This window comes from Rhineura floridana, chromosome 1, assembly GCF_030035675.1.
Source record: "Rhineura floridana isolate rRhiFlo1 chromosome 1, rRhiFlo1.hap2, whole genome shotgun sequence".
NCBI classification, from domain to species: Eukaryota; Metazoa; Chordata; class Lepidosauria; order Squamata; family Rhineuridae; genus Rhineura; species Rhineura floridana.
Genome location: NC_084480.1, coordinates 110,167,861 through 110,186,792, shown reverse-complemented (window position 1 = coordinate 110,186,792; position 18,932 = coordinate 110,167,861). Strand labels below are relative to the sequence as shown.

Below are 18,932 nucleotides of genomic sequence, written 5' to 3'. Positions count from 1 at the left end.
AACATGTAAATAGGAAATCCAGTCTTTGCTGGTGAGATACGTAACAACGCAGGTATCTCTCCAAAACTGCGTTAAGTTTCTCAGTTTGTCCATCAGTCTGGGGGTGGTGAGAGGAGGAGAGCCTTAGCTCCGTTTTCAACTGCTTCCAAACAGCCTTCCAAAACTTAGCTGTGAACTGGGTGCCTCGATCCAAGACGAGGCTGTCTGGCAACCCATGCAATCTGTAAATCTCTTTTATGAACACCTTTGCCGTCTCCTTGGCGTCCAAGGCCCCAGAGCAAGGGAGGAAGTGGGCCATTTTAGTCAATGAATCCACGATCACCAAAATAGCAGTCATTCCTTGAGACCTTGGTAGATCGGTTATAAAATCCATGGAGAGGTCCTGCCAGGGCCCCTTTGGAGTGGCTAGAGGTTCCAACAGCCCTGCAGGCCTTCCCGTGCTTGTCTTCGCCCTCAAACACACGGCGCAGGATTTTACATAGTTCTCAACATCTCTGCGCATTTGAGGCCACCAAAAATCCTTAGCTACATTTTGAATGGTTTTAAAAATGCCGAAGTGCCCAGCTGTGACATTGTCATGGCATTGATGCAATACTCTGAGTCTGAAGTCCCCTTTTGGCACATATCTGGCAGTTTTAAACCACAACAACCCATCCCTCCAGTGGAAACTTACTCCTGAGTCCGTGCTCTGCTCCATTTCCTGGATGTAATGTTGTATGTCTGGATCCCCCTGCTGGGCCCTCTTGAGCTGAGCTCTTCTTCCCAGGACGGCTGACAGGCTCCTAACGTGAGTTTTTCCGGTGGGATGATGTGTTGGGGGTGTGTGTGTCAGCCTTTTCGTCTTTGTATTGGGGTTGTCTGGATAGGGCATCCGCCCTCTGATTTTTTGTATGGGAGTGGTACTTTATTTTGAAGTTAAACCTGGCGAAAAACTGCGACCAGCGTATCTGGCTCTGGTTCAATTTCCGAGCTGTCTGTAGGCTCTCAAGGTTCTTGTGATCAGATCGTACTTCTATCTGATGTTGAGCCCCCTCTAAATATTGCCTCCAGTTTTCGAATGCGTCTTTGATAGCTAAAAGTTCCTTTTCCCACACAGTGTAGTTTTTCTCAGCATCCTTGAGCTTTCGAGAGTAGTATGCACATGGGTGCAGTTCCTTCCCACCCCTGTCAGGCTGCAAGAGGACCCCCCCGATCGCCCGGTCCGAGGCGTCAGCTTCCACGACAAAAGGCCGGGTCGGGTCAGCAAAGCGTAGGATAGGTTCGGAGGCGAATTTCTCTTTCAGGTCTTCAAACGCTCTTGTTGCCTGATCTGTCCATTGAAACTTCCCTTTTCCCCTTAAACAGTCTGTGAGGGGGGCGGTTAGTTTGGAGAAGCCCGGGATGAATTTCCTGTAGAAGTTGGCGAAGCCCAAGAAACGTTGCACGTCTTCTTGGTGGTCGGTTGTCCCCAATCCAACACACAGCTCACCTTTCCGGGATCCATCTCCACTCCCCCTGCTGAAATTCGGTATCCAAGGAAGTCCAGGGAAGACAGGTCGAAGCCACACTTTTCCAGCTTGGCATATAGGTGATTCTCTCTCAGCCTTCCCAGCACAGTTCTCACGTGTTGGTCATGCTCTGACTGGCTCCTTGAAAATATCAGGATGTCATCCAGATAACAAACCACGTACTGGTCCAAGAGGTCTCTAAACACTTCGTTCATGAACTTCTGGAACACTCCTGGACTGTTACTTAACCCGAACGGCATGACCAGGTACTCAAATTGACCATAAGAGGTGTTGAAACTCGTCTTCCATTCATGTCCCTCCTTCATTCGGACCAAATTATATGCCCCCCTCAGATCCAACTTTGTGAAAATTGTGGCAGAACGCAGTCGATCTAATAACTCTGGAATCAGGGGCAGGGGGTAGCTGTTCGGGACGGTAATTTGGTTGAGGGCGCGATAATCATTGCAAGGTCGTAATTCACCCCCCTTCTTTTTCACGAAGAGTAGGGGGGCTCCTGCAGGCGACTGCGAGGGACGAATAAATCCCCGCTTCAAGTTCTTTTCCAAAAATTCTTTCAGAGCTACTCTCTCTTGTTCTGTGAGGGAGTAGATTTTGTCTGCAGGAATGCTCGCTCCTGGCACCAAATCGATAGCGCAGTCATACGGCCGATGGGGGAGTAAAGTCTCAGCTTCAGTTTCACTAAACACATCCTCAAAGTCCAGGTATTTCGAAGGGAGGATCACCTCCTTCACCTCCTGCACAGCTCCTGCTAGGGCTTTTATTGCTTTCTCTGGCTGACAATTTTCGTGGCAATACTGGGACGTAAACCACACGACTGCTTCTCTCCAGGCTATTTTTGGCTCATGCTTTATCAACCATGGCATTCCCAGAATCACCTCAAAGTTAGACAGGTCTGACACACACAAGGAAATGAACTCTTCATGCCCCGGGATTTCTAGCTTCAAATCCTCAGTGGCTCTAGTGACCCCCCCCCCCGGACTTTAGTGGTCTGCCATCTATCGTCTCCACTGATAAGGGGGCTTCTAGTTTCCGATACGGGATATGATGGCGTTTGACTAGGGCAGTATTGATGAAGTTTGTAGAGGCTCCACTGTCGATCAACGCTGTTGAGTTGAACTGCACTCCTGTGGAAGTTGTAATCCTAATGGGTAATACCAGAACTCCTTTTAGGGGGGGATGGGTTAACGGAGGCCCTTTGCACAGCGCTGCCCCCAGTCCTCCGGCCTGCACTAGTACTGGGTGCTTCCGTTTCCCGACGGCCCTGTTCGGTCTCCTTTCAGTTCACAGTCCCTGGCTAGATGGCCTGGCTTGGAACAAATAAAGCAGAGACGTTCTCTGCGACGTCTGTCTCTTTCCTCCTCCAACAGCTTCGTCCGCACCCCTCCCGAGCCGTCCCCCGCGTTGCCTGACGTCCCGGGGGTCGAAGGGATTTTACTGCGGGGTACTGAGGCTGAATATTTTTGCACCTCTTGTTTTCTCTCTAACCGTCTTCCTTCCAGACTGTGATCAATTTGTAGGCACAGCTGGATTAGTCCAGACAAATCAGTTGGAGGTGCGACTCTGGCCAGCTCATCCAATATCTCAGCATTCAGTCCACTTCGGTACATAAACATCAGTGCTGAGTCATTGTATCCAGTCTCTTGGGATAAGATCTTAAAGGCATTGGTGTATTCCAACACAGTTCCTTTTCCCTGCTTCAGGGCACTCAATTGCCTAGCCACCGTCTCGGATCTTTGGGGATCCTGAAACATTTCGGTCAGGGCTTGTATAAATGCTCCATACCTGCCCAGGATGGCATCCTTTCTGATCAGATAGGGGGTGACCCACTTGGCAGCTTCCCCTTCCAATAGACTGATCACAAATGCCACTTTGGCAGCATCATTGGAGAATTCTGCATCCTTAATGTCCAGGTACATCTCACATTGGGCCACGAAAGTGGAGATCTGGTCGCTCTGGCCAGCATATTTGGGTGGTAATCCAATTGGGATCTTGGCCACGGCGGCTGCAGGGGCTGCCCGCATTCCATCTATTGTGGATTTCAGGCTCTGGTTGTCCAATTTCAAGGTTCTCACAGTTGCTAACAGGCTTTGAACGTCCGACTGTAGGTCTGCCACGCTCAACCTCAGTAGCTTCACTTCTTCCGTCTCAGAAGTGGGGTTTACCCCCCCAGCAGCTCCCTTTTCCATCTTGTCACGTGCAAGTGGCGGGAGTAAGGAGGGTTGAGTAGTTGGTTCTATCAAACTGTTGTGCCTGGGTTGGGACTCAAGAACAGAATCACTTGATGAAAGCAAATCAGTTTTTATTAGAGTAATTTCCAGACATAGGCTTCTCCGCCTCATGCACTCTTAACATGAACCAAAACCCGCGGCATGGAAGAGAGTTGATAGAACAGAGTTTCAAGCATTCCCCGTCCCTTATCAAGGGGGCTTTTGGGCCCGGATCCTCTCACTCCGCCTCAAACTGCCCACATCTACGCCCCTTCCCTCCTCTTTTCTTTGGCGCCTTTTTAACTGCCTTCGGGTGCGGGGCGATGGGGGAGCGGCTGCCTCCTCCCCTTCTGATTTGGAAAGGATGGTAGGAAGTGTGTGTGGGGGGTTGGCCCAACACTTCAGGCGATTTCTCTCTACCCTTCTCTGCAGCCGAACAACCTTGGTCCTCCTCCTCCCTCTCTGTCTGTAACTGCAGCACATTCCTAGGGGGGGGGAGTGCGTGGGAAACGAGTCTGTTGTCTGTTCAAGATTTCCCCCCTCTATCTGGGAAGCTTCCCCCTCCCCTTCAGACGCCTCAGCCCAGCTGCCCCCCTCTCCTAGCTCATTCTCAGAAACATCAGAACTCCAACCATACATCCTGACAGTTCCTGTGGAAAAAATAGGGAGGTGTGTTCTCCCCCTCCCTTCTTAAAAATAATATTGGGGGTTGGGGATAACCCAGCACAGATTTTGAGAAGGGAAGGATTAGAACATAATGAACATGGATGTAATTGAAAACCGCCGTATTAGCGGAACGCCGAAAAGCGGGGCCCTACTGTATCTCTAAGCAGTTTACAGAAGGAATTAAAACAATAAAATTATTGGCAAAAACAGTTAAAGACAGGTATTTAAAAACATTCAAAATAATAAAACCAACAATGAGTTAAAAACAGATAAAAAACACAATAGCTTTCACCTGCCTGTGTAGGCTTGCCTAAACCAAAATGTTTTTAGCAGGTGCTGAAAAGAGTATAATGGTGTCTGCCTAATGTCAATAGGCAGAGAGTTCCAAAGTGTAAGTGCTGCCACACATAAAAGCCTGATTTCTTACAAGAGTAGAACAAGTACTATGTGGCACCCATATCATGGAAAGCACACCTTGAACAGGGCCTGGCAGCAAATCAGCAACTAGTGCAGATTTCAGAGCAGAGGTATTATTTGCTGATAGGGTCTCACTCACGTCAGCAATCATGCCACAGCATTCTGCACTAACTGGGTCAGTTTGTGCTTCATGGAGATTCCTGTGACCTTGGCTGATTGGCTGCCAGGATTTTTTTTAGTTTTGGGTTTGGATTAGGAATCCTGACTGGTTGTGGGATGTTGAGTTTTCTGCCTTACTCATAGGAATTTTGTTGTGGTTGGTATGGTATTACATTTAGGAAATCATCACTGTTTTTTGTTTTTCTGTTTGCATTTCATTTACCTTTAACCTCGCTCCCTTATAGCCATAGAAGCAACAACAGTGGTTTCATGCACTCAGCTCAACCCCCTAAAACCCACTGATGATGCACCTTGTTGGTTGCATGACAGTTTGTTTCTTGCCCAATAGTGGTAAAAGAGAATTCACATACTGGGAAGTGTGGTTGCAATTGTTGTTGTTCCCAAGCTGCTGTCTGTGAAGGTAGATCAAACCATGTGTGTTTTCTCTCTGTCAATTATTACTCACTGGAATTGGGTTGACTGTCAAAGTCAGTTTATAGCAGCCCACAAGGTAGACAGAAAAGGGCAGAGAATCTTCTTACTCTTACTCATTTCTCAGACTTTCTAAAGTGAAGGGGCAAATCTGTAAAGAAGTTTGGAGCAGCCATGTAAAAAATAGGAGCAGGGTATTCCAGCCAGTGGGTTGCCAACCCTGCTTGGATATGGGTATCTTTGCAGAGGATCCCTAGTCAAGCTTTACCAACAGCACAATCGAAACCAGTATCTACACAGAAGTAAGTCCTATTGAGTTCTATGGGGCTTGGTAAGTGTATTTAGAACTGCAGCCTTTAGGGGCATCCATCTTTATTCCTGAGTGCTCCTATCTAACATCTCCACAACACTAGGCTCCTTTCTTCCTACAAAAGCCTTCTGGTGACTGGCCTGGCCTGAGGGCACTTAGACCCTTCTTGCGAGAAGCAAGTAGGCTAGATTAAAGGGTCTATCTTGTAGCTAAGATTTCTACCTTAATTTCCAATCAGATAAATGTTTTTGCTTGAATTGTAGGCTTCAAGCAACTGTGGTTGATGCTTAAGGTATCACGCTTAATGACATCATTAGGACCTGACCTATGACATCACTAAGCCTGCCCCCATAACATCACTATGGCCCACCCCTGAAATCTCAGGGTTTGTGATCCTTCTGACCTGGCAACCATAATGGTAAAACCTAAGGTTTTTTTTTTAAGAAAAAAATAGCCCTCAAATGTTCATTCTTATTCTACATATGCAACAGGTATAGATAGACTACATATGCAATAAAATATAGATTGGTACAAAACTATTACACCATTCCAGTCTGTTTGTATCTCTCATTGTTTCATATTGACACCTGTAGTTCCTTGTCAGACAACATGTACCTGATAAGAATGCAAATAAATTCTGAAATAGCTATTTGCATGGATGGAAGTAAGAACAGAACTCTAATTAGTTCACACAAAACAATTAACTGGCTTCACTCACTTTCCTCTCCATAGACACAAACTCCATAATTTAATACCAAGTGCTTGTAAGAAAGCTGACTCATCATGCTTGCTGCTTCAAAGAAAGACTGCAAGAAAAAGGGAACAATTAGCAAAGCAAACCCTAGTTGGAATAAAATCTAATTAAAAACCACCTATATTTTCACATAACTTCATCTCCCCATCTTCTGCAACAACACTGCATAATTAATTTGGTACTGTTGGTCTCTGTAGCCCTGTTTTTAATAATTTTTTGTCAGAATGCGTAACTGCTTTAATAATAAATCATAACCAATTTACTGGCAACAAAAAAATTCCTGGTGAGCAAATAAGGATTCTTTATACTTCCCCTTGGCAGGTGGTGGTGATGGTGATAGTTTCTGATACACATAAAAATGTATGGCAGTTCCACAAAGATGGTAACAACCAACAAATGAATAACTAGCATGCTGCTCTTGAATTCTGAGTCCTTAGAATGTAATTTTCAAAAGACCAAACTCCGGGAGGGGAGAAACATCAATAATTCAGTCAGATTCAGCAGGCTTGACTTCACATGACAGAAATACCGTAACAATCTCCACATTTATCTCATGATCATCTGATTGTGTGAAACTGTCATCATCCCAGATCAGTATAAACCTTTATTAAACCAATCTCTGTTCACAGAATTCATGCAATAATTATAATTCCAGAAACTCTATCTCTATTTGCAAAACTAAAATGACCACTAGTTAACAGCAAACAGCATTGCTTTGATACAAACTTGACTGGAAGGAGATGTGTGGGTGCAGCCTGTAGTTAATAGTGTAGGAACAGAAATTGTGGATATGTTGCAAAGATTAAATGTAATTAGGATGGGGGTTGTGTATTACTTTTTTAAAAAAACAGGCTGAACCAAATTCTTAACCAAGTATAACTGAATTTTGTGACAGACTTTCATATTTTATATACATTATTTGACTTACACCACTCATGGGAAGGAGACAGAAACTAACATCTAGCCATAAGAAATCTTACTGTCCCTCTATAGAGACTGAGAATTCCTCAGACCTTAGCCATATACTTTCAACAAGGGAAAACACAGTAGAGCCAAAAGGTGCAAGTCCAATGCAATGATGAAAATCCAATTCTAGACATACCTAATTTAATTATTAGAGTTTAAAAATCCCAATGTGTTGAGGAAATGTTCCTTCATCAAGGAAAAAAAGTGTTACATATGTCTGCAATTGGATTTTTGTTGGTACATTTCGCTTTGCAGCGTTTCCCTTGTTGATGTGATGCTTTCCTTTTGCTTGCTCTATAAACTTTCAAGCTTTTCTTTGCAGCCTTAAGAGCTAGAAACTTGTAATCTTAAAATGACAATGTGCTGAACTCCGTACTTAGGTTCTGCTATACCAGACCTGCATATAAATTATTTAGATCATCACCCAAGGAGTACTCCAAACCAAATACAAACCTCAGAGTAATTCCTGTGCACTTTATCCAGCACCTTCAGCAGGACTTCAGTCTGATACAGCTTACCATAGTCTCCTACTTCTTTCCTCACACCTTTGAAAATTTTAGTGAAGGTGCCCTGCCCAAGGCTTTCATTCTAAAAAATAACAAATAGAATTTTATAAAATGTATTCATGTTAATTTAAAACAAAAACATATATAAGAGTTTTTAAATCTAGTACAGGAACTGTATCAGCGGAAAGAAAGCAATTACAGTGCAAAATAGTTTAGCCTAATAACTGACTGTCCCTTCCCCCCTACCCCATGTCTCAGCCATGGGCATAAGAAGCAACCCATCATTTGCTCTACAAGCAGACATCTTGAGGGATGCCACTGGAGCACACAAATGACATCTCTGAGGGCTGAATGGATTTATTAGGATGGGTGTTGTAGAGGCAGTGCACTTCACAAGCTTCTCATTCTGTGTCCTGGGAAGAGCACCAGGTAACCCTATGCAAAGTTACACAGGCAGTAATCTCCAGTGAACTCAGAGGAAAATGAAGGAGAACCAGTGTTTTTTGTAGTGGTTAGAGTTTTGGCCTATAACCTAGGAGATCAGGATTTGGAGCCCCACTCAGCCATGAAGTTCACTGGGTGACCTTGGGCCAATCATTGTCTCTCAGCCTAACCTACCTCACAGGATTGTTGTGAGGATGAAATGGAGAGACAGAAACCATGAGCTCCTTGGAGGAAATGTGATATATAGATGAAAGAAAGAAAGAAAGAAAGAAAGAAAGAAAGAAAGAAAGAAAGAAAGAAAGAAAGAAAGAAAGAAAGAAAGAAAGAAAGAAAGAAAGAAAGAAAGAAAGAAAGAAAGAAAGAGGCCTAGAATCAAGCTGCAGCCCAAATGTCTCTCTCATATATGCCGGCTGGCTCTCTCCTTCCTGGCTGATGCATACACTGTTCTTTGAGTCACTTCACCATCAGGGTACAATATAAAGTTAAAAGACACAAATCAAATTGGTTTATTGGTTTAAATACTGAAGGTAGAAAGGCTGAAAGGAAAAGAAAAGCGCACAAATGATGATGAAGATATCATTCAGTTTAAACTCCCACATTTATCTTAAAATTATGAAACCAGAGAGAAAAAAACCACATGCTGATGGTTAGAGAATGTATAATGGAGTGAACACTTGCACTCTTATGTTCCAGGTGCACTTATCATAATATCCAGTTTTCTGTAAGAACAATTTTCTCTAACATGCAAATTATTTCTGTCAAAGAATTGTCCCCCTGGGGTCCCTTGTCCTCAGCGCCACAAGGGGAGGGTTCCTTGCTTCTGAGAACAGTCCCAACTCCTTTGGGTCTCTGCTTCTCAGGCAAATCCTTCTCCCTTTCAGACCTAAACTCCCGGTAGTTCTGCCACCACCCCTCTTTCTAGTTTCTTTCTCTGAGAGAGGGATCTCAGAGAGCTACATGAGTTCTAAGGGTATTAACCCACATTAATCAACAGCAATCAGTAGCGCTCAGTGATCAAGGTCTAGATTTAGAATCATTAGTTTCAAGTCAATGCACACCATCTATAAAAGAGTAGTTTATTTAAAAGAAAAGAAAGGTATATACAATTGTTTCCTTAAAGCTAATCACCCTCAGCTGGGCTACAAGAGATACATTGGCATAACAAAGGTGAGAGGTTCAATATAGACAAAAGAAAATAACCAAGACTTTGCTAAGCTAAGATCCTATACTCACAGTAGAATAGCCTGGTCCCCAAACGGCTTTTCCCTGTAAAACTTCAGGCGAGTCGAGTAGATGGAATTAGGGAACAACAACTGAATACCCTTCATTTTTATGGAGTTTAACGGTCCACAGGGAGGAAGGAGGCAAATAGCCATATTCTGCCCCTGGCGTGATCCACTCCTTTGAAGCCTTTGAAGATAAGGGGGCTAGACAGCATTACCCAGGGGTACTGATCTACAACACCCCCTCTTCCTGACGTTTGTTCTCAGGAAGCTGATAAGGGATTAACAGCTAAGGTTCAGCTGCATCTTCTTGCAAGATTGCAAATTGTCTGTCTGACACTGAGCCATGGATCTCCCCCAGCAGGGTGTCCCAGGGAATCACAGGCTCCCAGAATTCTCTCTGGTTGACCCATTTCAGCTTGACCAAAGTTAACTATTCTTGACAATTTCCAGTAACACACACCACTGAGAAACAACTCCAGTGCCTTTAAATTAATAGGATTTAATTCAAAGAACTGCACTGCGGATCAGAGTGTTACATGAACAAGAGCATAAGTCTAATGAACTTACAAAGATCAGGTCCTCATTCCGGATTTTGTGAAAGACCATCTGGTTGACATTATTGTGTCTCTGCAAGGTGGGAGATGTTGGGACATCAGAGACTACATTGCTCCTGAAGACAAGCAGGTTGGACTTATCTGTGAGAAGAAGCCAACAGTGTTGGTTTACATGTGGACATACTTCACTTGCTGACTTCCAGCTAAACATGTAAACTGTCTCCACTGTGAAAGATTTGGGGGTGGTGCTGACATTGCACAATATAAGGGGTCTAGCGGCAATGGATCGTTCACGTCATATGCAAATAAGTAAGATCAGGTTGCATGTACGAACTCGTATACATGCATGTACCTAAACTATTGGCAAAGCATTATTTTGTTTCACACTTTTCAACACCGAAGTTTCGTAATATTGGGGGGGAATCAGTATTCCCCAGCCAGCCATGAAGTTTTTCAGATAACCTTAAGTGAGTCATGCTACCTTTCAGTCTAACCTGGTTCACAGGGTTGTTGTGGGAATAAATAGGGGGAGGGGAGAAGCCAAGCATGTTACCTTAGCTCCTTGAAGGAGAAAGGATAGGATAAAAATGTAACAGATGTTTACTTTCTATCTAACAGAACACCAGTAATATTAGAATCTCTCAGGGCAGAATGAGAATAGTTTAACACTGAAGGAAACTCTGCATATATATGCAAGTTATATCTATTCTATATCACATCCTGCGCCCTGAATTTCAAAAGCACTTGCCATGCAGCAATTTGGGTGATGGTATTAGTGGGGAGCTACTAATGAAGAGACACAAGTCCAAAGCTTCCTTGGATGTGTGGCCTAGTTGATATGCTTTAGATAGCTCAGGAGACTGTTGTCATCCCTCTTTTTATATAGTTCTAGCAAGATTGCAACTCCATTTCTGACTGCAAAATACAACATAGCTTCTGACTGTTTCCCACCACAAATCCCTGCTGCTTGTACCACTCATGCCACATGTTTTAAAAGCTTGAGTATGTCTGTTATTTTATTACATGGATTCTATATTGTATATGATGCAGAAATGTATATACAACATACTGAATGCTCTATGTAGTCCATATAGATATAATAAATTAATCAAGCCACAATATTAAATCAGCTTTTAAAAGGTTTGACTCCAAATCTGCTACTTTATTGTTTTAATTGTATATAGTTTTGTATTTTTCTCATTTTCTCATGTTTCTGTAAGTCACTTTGGAGGTGTTTTATTACAGAAAAGCAAGGTCTAAAACTGAAACAGCAACATCACCACTTAAGAAGTTATAAATCATTTATTTACCTTTTGGCTTTGGAGGACAACATCTGGTAAAGTGAAAAATTATACTATCTGACCGGACAGTTTCCGTCCGATAACAATTCAACAGATCCATGAGGCTTGTAAAACTTCTTCTAGTTCCAGTGAGATTGTACTCCCCATTCTCGTTTTTTGTTATCAAGCAATGCTTATAGTCAGTGATGCTATCTCGCTGCAGATGAAGAAAGGGAGAGAAACATGTTATTTTAAAATAACTCTTTTGTTCGTAATGTTAAATTTAAATCAGGAATCATATACTTATGTAGACAGACAAAACCGCACCACTCATGCAAAAGGGGGGATATCAGCATGGTAGGCTCAAGGAAACCCCCCAAATTCATAGAACTATATTTTTTAAAAAAAACTTTAATGAGCATGACCAGTAGTCACAGAATGCTGAGTACAATGTTGGGGAGGGAATCAGATTAACATGGAAAAGAACATCGCTGGCTGTTCCCCTTAACAGAAGCACATCTTGTTGCAGGCTCCACCTGTAACTAGGGCTGTGAACACACTAGTTGCCAACAGCAAAGCATTTCCATTAGCCACACCTGGAGGGGAAAACAGGTTGATTTGTCAGTCAGATGAGAAATCTCTTAAACTGAATTTTAAAAAATGCACTCAAGCTGCTCCCACCAGGTTTTACAGTAAAAAGGGGTAGTTTTAGTGTGCCTGTTTTCAGAAGACAGAAGTGGAGACACACTGGAACCAGCAGAACAGTGAGTGTGTATCAGTGGTTCTCAAACTTGTTTTCCCATGGACCACTTGAAATTTGCTAATGGTCTTGGTGGACCACTTAATGATTTTTTCCTGTTGTAGCAATTTTAATATAGTGTGCTAGATGCTTTATGATTTTAAATGTATTTTAATTGCTTCTTTCATTGTATTTCATTGTACAACATTTTAATAAAAGTAATAAAAGAAGCAATAACAATACAATTAAAATCAATATGAATATTTAATATGGGCATGCGGCAGACCACTGGAATGAAGCTGGTGGACCACTGTTTGGGAACCCCCGATCTATATTCTATCATCACACACAACTGCATGTTTTAATGGCAAGAAGAAAATCTGTTCTTTAACTATGCTTTAACCAGCCTGCTAAAGTTACAGCAGTGGTAAAAGTGAGGGTATGAAACCCACAACCTTATCAGACTCTTTAGGTCCTAAAGAGTCTGATAAGGCTATGGCTTCTCTAATTCAGTCTGACAAACTTGCTCTTTATCATGTTTGTGCTAAAAATGTTTAAGAATAGATATTTTGCCTATTTCTATTCTATTTCCTGACTCCCACTGTAATGTCTAAGTTGAAACTGATGGTCTGGAGTGGAATGAAGGTGAAATATTTGATGAAAAAACGGTGGGCATGACCCCCTGCATATCTGCTGGGTGGGGAATGTGGCCCTCCAAGACATTTGAATTCCAAGACTTTTAAATTCAATACGCTACAGTAAAGGATGTTACAGTATCTAATCCATGATAATTGATATTCAGGTATGTGCCTACATCATTGTCAGTGTTCAATATCTAGGAAGCTTCTAGTCATGTGGAAGGCTAATGAATCTCTAGTTCTGACAGTGAACATGCTTTTCACCTCTTGGCTCAGTCAGTAACATCACTGAACCAATCTCTCAACTAGAAAGACCTGACAATACAGTAAAAAAATCGTGGTAGGAATAACAATTGCATTTGAAATTCTCTTCAGTGAAACAGTGATAAGGACTCAAAAGTAATAATGACAAATTTAAGTGTTAAACAGTCTCTTAAGGCAGGCCTAAAATCAAACACCTTAAATGCTTCACACATTTTTAAGGCTGAAAAATGTATTTTAAAGCTTTGCTATCCTAACTTCATATGTAAATTCTGGATTAGCCATTCTAACCCATTTACAAAATCTGAAACACAAGTTATTTTATGATTCATATTTAGCAATGTATTATTTCCCTAACTTGCCAGGGTTTTCTGTAAGAGTTTTGCTTTAACTATACAGCCACAAGAGTGGCTGTATACTACAGCCAGCATGGATTTTTCGCAATTCACAATGTTAAATTGAAAATAACCCCCATGCCATTCTGATGCTTCCCATAAGCTCAGTTCAAAACACAACCTTACAAAACATATAGTCCTGAACTCAGAAACACGTGCTTAACAACCCTCTAAATTTTCATGGCGACACGGACTTCCGGGAAGGGTGACTTCGCTTGTGCCTGCTTTTGAGACGGGCTCCTGCCTCAAAAGAAGCTTATTCAGATATAAATCAGTCAGAACATTTTTTTTTGACTGATGAAATTTCTCCCGGGCAGGGAGAAACGTAGAGATCAACCTCAAAAGCCTGTTTTTGTTGGGAGGACTGGATTTCATTAATTTATGAGAAAAGGTCCAGCCAACAATGCCGGACGGACTTCCAAACTTTTGCTCTATCTGTTTAATGCGATACATTTATCTTTTCTTCAAAGAGAAAACCGACTAACAGGCAAGCACCCTTCTTTCTATTATTTTTCTTACTTGGTTTAAATTGTTGCAGCAAAAGGAGATTTGTCAGATTGATCGGCTTTGAAGTACTCCTGGGTGAGCTATAACTCTTCTCTGTTATTCACGAAATTAACAGCTTATCTCTGTTTCTGTTGCAAAAAGCTGTCCTGGAAGTGCATTCTAAAGATATAAACAGAAGAGGGATTTCTATTCCGAGGAATGTTATATTGTCTGGGACTATTCTCTTTTTGGTCTATTTTATTTCGACGAATCTGCTTCTTCACGACGCCACTAACTGTTTTGATGCTGGGAACCAAATTTGTTTTGTATTCTTGAACATAGAGAGATAAGGCAGGCTGCTCTGTTTATACTGTGATGTCATCAAGCCTGGAATATTAACCCAATTGTTGCTGAAATAAGAAGTGGTTCTTCTTTACTTCTGTTTTGCTTTGTTTTCGTGGTTTTAAAAATGGCAATCAAGAAAGTGGCTGAGAATCTGGAAGTAATTATGTTTCAGAAAATAATGGATGAGATTGAGATAACGAAACAAACCCTGCGACAGGGCAGTAAGGAGCTGAAAATTGAACTGAGCAAAATGACGCAGGAGCTTAAAGAAATAGGGGATCCTGTGAGAGAGGAGAATGAGATCAGAGATGAGAAAAGAAAAAATAAAGGGAAGATACAAGCCCTGGAGATTGGAACAAATGTGGAATTGGAAAAAGATCTGGAGTTTATGGATATTAGAAATAAAATCTACTGTTTGGAATTTAACGTTATCTCTGAAGAAATTAATGAAGATATTAGAGATAAAGTTATCAATGGCTTGGATAATCTTCTGGACTGGAATGACATGATGGAGTTTGATATAGTGAAAATCTATGGAATTAACTGCAGCCATGTGACAATGGAAAAACTCTCAAGAGATGAGCCAGTGCATTTTGTAAAAAAGAAGAACAGAGATATGACTTTACAACAGTACTTCAGCAACTTATTCAGAATGGATGGCAAGAAAATATTTGGGATAGAGGAAATTCCCATCAGACTCTTATTATATGACTATGGCTATGACAGCAAGATTATTATGGAATACTGATAATGGAAGATTGGACACTGAAATTACTGGACTTAACAGGACTATTGAAGATGGAAGATGAAATTAATAGGGATAATGGAATAATGGCTATTGAAATTATTGGACCTAACAGATTTTGATGAGATGGATTAATCGAAATGTTTATTTGGAGAAAAATTGATAGATATATTTCTTAAAGAATTGAAACCTCTCTTTGACTTTTTGTGGAAAGAATAAAGTAATGTTTATGAGATTTGATGATTAATTAAGATAACTACTGGAGGAAAGTGATTTTATAATATAATTTAAGAGACAGGATTGTTATATATTGTAGACCTATAACTGATTTGATCTGTGACAAATGGGAAGTCAATATTTTATTTTTTTGCTTAATCATTTTTGTTTTGTTTTGTTTTTTGTCTTTGAATGTTTTATGATTTTGTTTTGTATGTTTTATGAAAATTTGAATAAAAATTATTGTAAAAAAAAAAAATTTTCATGGCGACACACAAAACAGTCTGAGAGAATCGAGAGTTCAAAGTCTAAAAAGAGGGAAAATAACCCAGACCCGTTGGACTCTTTTCTGTCAGAGTTCTCATAATTTGTGGAAATTAATTAGAAATCAGCCATGTTCACAGAGTACCTGTAATCCTATTACTGACCTTGCCCTATACTCTGACCTTCATCTTCTGCAGTTTAAAAGTTTAAAAAATACCTGGCTGATTTTTTATTAATTTAAGAAATTTACCATTGGAGTCAACGATAAACCCAGGCGTGCTTAGTAAGAACCAAATGTCAGTGTTCTAAAAGCCAGGCTCACAGCTGGCTTGCCTGAGGAGGGGGCCACACCCACACCAGACCTTGATTTCACTTTAGACAGTCATGGCTTCCCCCAAAGAATCCTGGGAAGTGTAGTTTCTGAAGGGTGCTGAGAGAAGACTCGTATTCCCCTGACAGAGCTCCAGTGGCCAGAGTGGTTTAACAGTCAACCACTCTGATTGAAACTCTGTGAGGGGAACAGAGCATCTCCTCTCAGCACCCTTCACTAACTACACCCAATCTCCTCCCTTCCCTGTCCTCCCCCAGGTCAGTTTCACCTATCCTAAATGTGCTTGCAAAAGAGTAAATCCCACTGAACTCAAAAAGCATGCAAATGATCAAACCTGACCTCTCCTCCTCCTATCCCCTTCCTCTTGCCCCTTCCAATACCCTCCTCCCTCTCATAGAATAGTAGAGTTGGAAGGGGCCTACAAGGCCATCGAGTCCAACCCCCTGCTCAATGCAGGAATCCAAATCAAAGCATTCCTGACAGATGGCTGTCCAGCTGCTTCTTGAATGCCTCGTGTCGGAGAGCCCACTACCTCTCTAGGTAATTGATTCCACTGTCGTATGGCTCTAACAGTTAGAAATTTTTTCCTGATGTCCAGTCGAAATCTGGCTTCCTGCAACTTGAGCCCATTATTCCGTGTCATGCACTCTGGGATGATTGAGAAGAGATCCCAGCCCTCCTCTATGTGACAACCTTTCATGTACTTGAAGAGTGCTATCATATCTCCCCTCAGTCTTCTCTTCTCCAGGCTAAACATGCCCAGTTCTTTCAGTCCCTCCTCATAGGACTTTGTTTCCACTCCCCTGATCATCTTTGTTGCCCTCCTCTGAACCTGTTACAGTTTGTCTGAATTCTTCTTGAAGTGGGGAGACCAGAACTGGACGCAGTATTCAAGATGAGGCCTAACCAGTGCTGAATAGAGGGGAACTAGTACTTCAAGCGATTTGGAAACTATACTTCTGTTAATGCAGCCTAATATACCATTTGCCTTTTTTGCAGCCACATCACACTGTTGGCTCATATTCAGCTTGTGATCAATGACAATTCCAAGATCCTTCTCACATGTCGTATGGCTGAGCCAAGTATCCCCCCATCTTATAACTGTGCATTTGGTTTCTTTTTCCTAAGCGTAGAACTTTGCATTTATCCCTGTTGAATTTCATTCTGTTGTTTTCAGCCCAATGCTCCAGCCTATCAAGATCCCTTTGAATTTTCTTTCTGTCTTCCACGGTATTAGCTATGCCCCCCAATTTTGTATCATCTACAAATTTCATAAGCATGCTTTGTACCTCCTCATCCGTTAATAAAAATGTTAAAGAGCACTGGGTCCAGGACCGAGCCCTGTGGTACCCCACTTGTTTCTTCTGCCCAGTTTGAGAAGGAACCATTGATAAGCACTCTTTGAGTACGATTCTGGAGCCAACTGTGGATCCATCTAATAGTTGTTCCATCCAGCCCATCCCCCTCCCCTTCCAATCCCCTCTTCCCCCTCTCCCTGCTGCCCTCTGTTCCTCCTTCCTTCTCATCTCCCCTCCCCCCCTCCCCTCATGGTCAGTTTTACCTATCCTATGATTGCACAGGAGTAAATCCCACTGAACTCAATACATATGCAAATGATCAGACCTGCCTTTGATTTATTTTGCAATTTTAGTGAAATTTCCTATAGTAATTAGTTTTCTTTTGCTTCTGTTTCTGTGAATATGTGAAGTACAGCAACACTTTGCAACACTAAAAAAACTCCAAAAACAACTGTGGAATAATGGCACTGACTATTCTGCACATGAGGAGGATATGAGGAGTGTCTCAGTTTGCACAAGATAAAACAATTGGATTGAAATATATTCTCGCAAAATTCTAGGTGTGCTCTATGTTTTTAATTGACCATGCCCATCCATCCTTAAGTGGTTTGAGTGGTTTAAGCACAGCAGGCTGAAAACATGCATCTTGGGCGAACCAAGTAAAGAAGCAAAGTAAGAACACCAACGAACATACAAAAATATAATTCTTCATCTTTGGAGATGGCAGGTATTGCCACCATTCACCATATGCTCAGAGGCAATGTTACTAAATTCTTCCAAGCTACACAGCAAGTGGATTGGACTGTGAAAGATCAACCCAAATTGTGTTTGCATTTTGACAAATTTGTAGGGCAGTACAATATCTCAAAGAGGAGGTCAGGTCTCCTGCTCCCCTGGTACATTCACTATAGCTGCCCAATTTCCCTGCTTTTTAAAGTTTGATAGAAATATCTGTTGGCTATAGGTAAGTTCTTAAACCAAAAGGGTTTTTTTTGCCTATTAGTGAATCTATAGCTAAGCTTACTATGTTAAAGCACTCACACCACTCAGCTCCTCAGCAAATTAGTTATTTTGGAAAGAAGTTAAACCGTGTAGCAAAGTGCTAAGTAGCTTGTAAAGAAAATGAACTGTGCTGCATAATGTTTTGTTTTGATATAGCAAGTTCAGCTCTTGAATGGTCTCAGTTCCTAATAACATTGTTTAGGAACATCAGCAAGGTAAAAATGACTAGAACAGAAGGCAAAACCAGGAGGTTAAATGTTGGAGCAGGAGGGACATTAAGAATCTCCCATTCAAATGATTAAATGATTTGTCAAACACATTTCTGTAGGCCATGGGCAATTATATAATTATTGTAAGGCAATTATATAGCCGCCTTAGGAATGGAGATTTATAAATGGAAGCTTGTATTGCTTCCTTCTTAGGCTTTAATACCTGCAATAAACTAAGCATTTTAGTGCTCCCTTGGCAGCTTGACGAGATAGGTCAAGAAACGGTTAATGTGTAACTCAGCCCGTAGTTCACCTGGTGCTTATCTGAGATATTAACAAGTTAGCTGTAGTGGTGTGTGTGTGTGTGTGTGTGACCATTTGATGCATTGCCAAAAAGAGCAGCTCTAAGCCTTATCTAAGAGGCCTAATGAGCTAAGGTTGCCAAGTAGAGTAGTTTTAAGAGGTCAAGATTATCTGTTTGCTAGTAGTCTTAATTAGCGCAATGTCTTTTACTTTGAAAGTATAACCAATCAAGTACTATGATGCTTCAGATCAAATGCTATGATGCTTCGAA

The 18,932-nt window shown here is 41.7% G+C and overlaps 1 protein-coding gene across 6 annotated transcripts in view; it reads right to left on the bottom strand.

Annotated features, from left to right (window-relative positions):
- Nucleotides 1-18,932, bottom strand: part of JAK2 (Janus kinase 2) — a 144,918-nt gene that overhangs the window by 33,885 nt on the left and 92,101 nt on the right. For all 6 annotated transcript variants that reach the window (XM_061629324.1, XM_061629326.1, XM_061629331.1 and 3 more), the window contains 4 exons: nt 11,460-11,646; nt 10,163-10,290; nt 7,873-8,007; nt 6,418-6,505 (listed from right to left, as the gene is read on the bottom strand). In XM_061629324.1, coding sequence (XP_061485308.1) covers nt 6,418-6,505; nt 7,873-8,007; nt 10,163-10,290; nt 11,460-11,646 — 538 coding nt within the window. The remainder of the gene's footprint in view (nt 1-6,417; nt 6,506-7,872; nt 8,008-10,162; nt 10,291-11,459; nt 11,647-18,932) is intronic.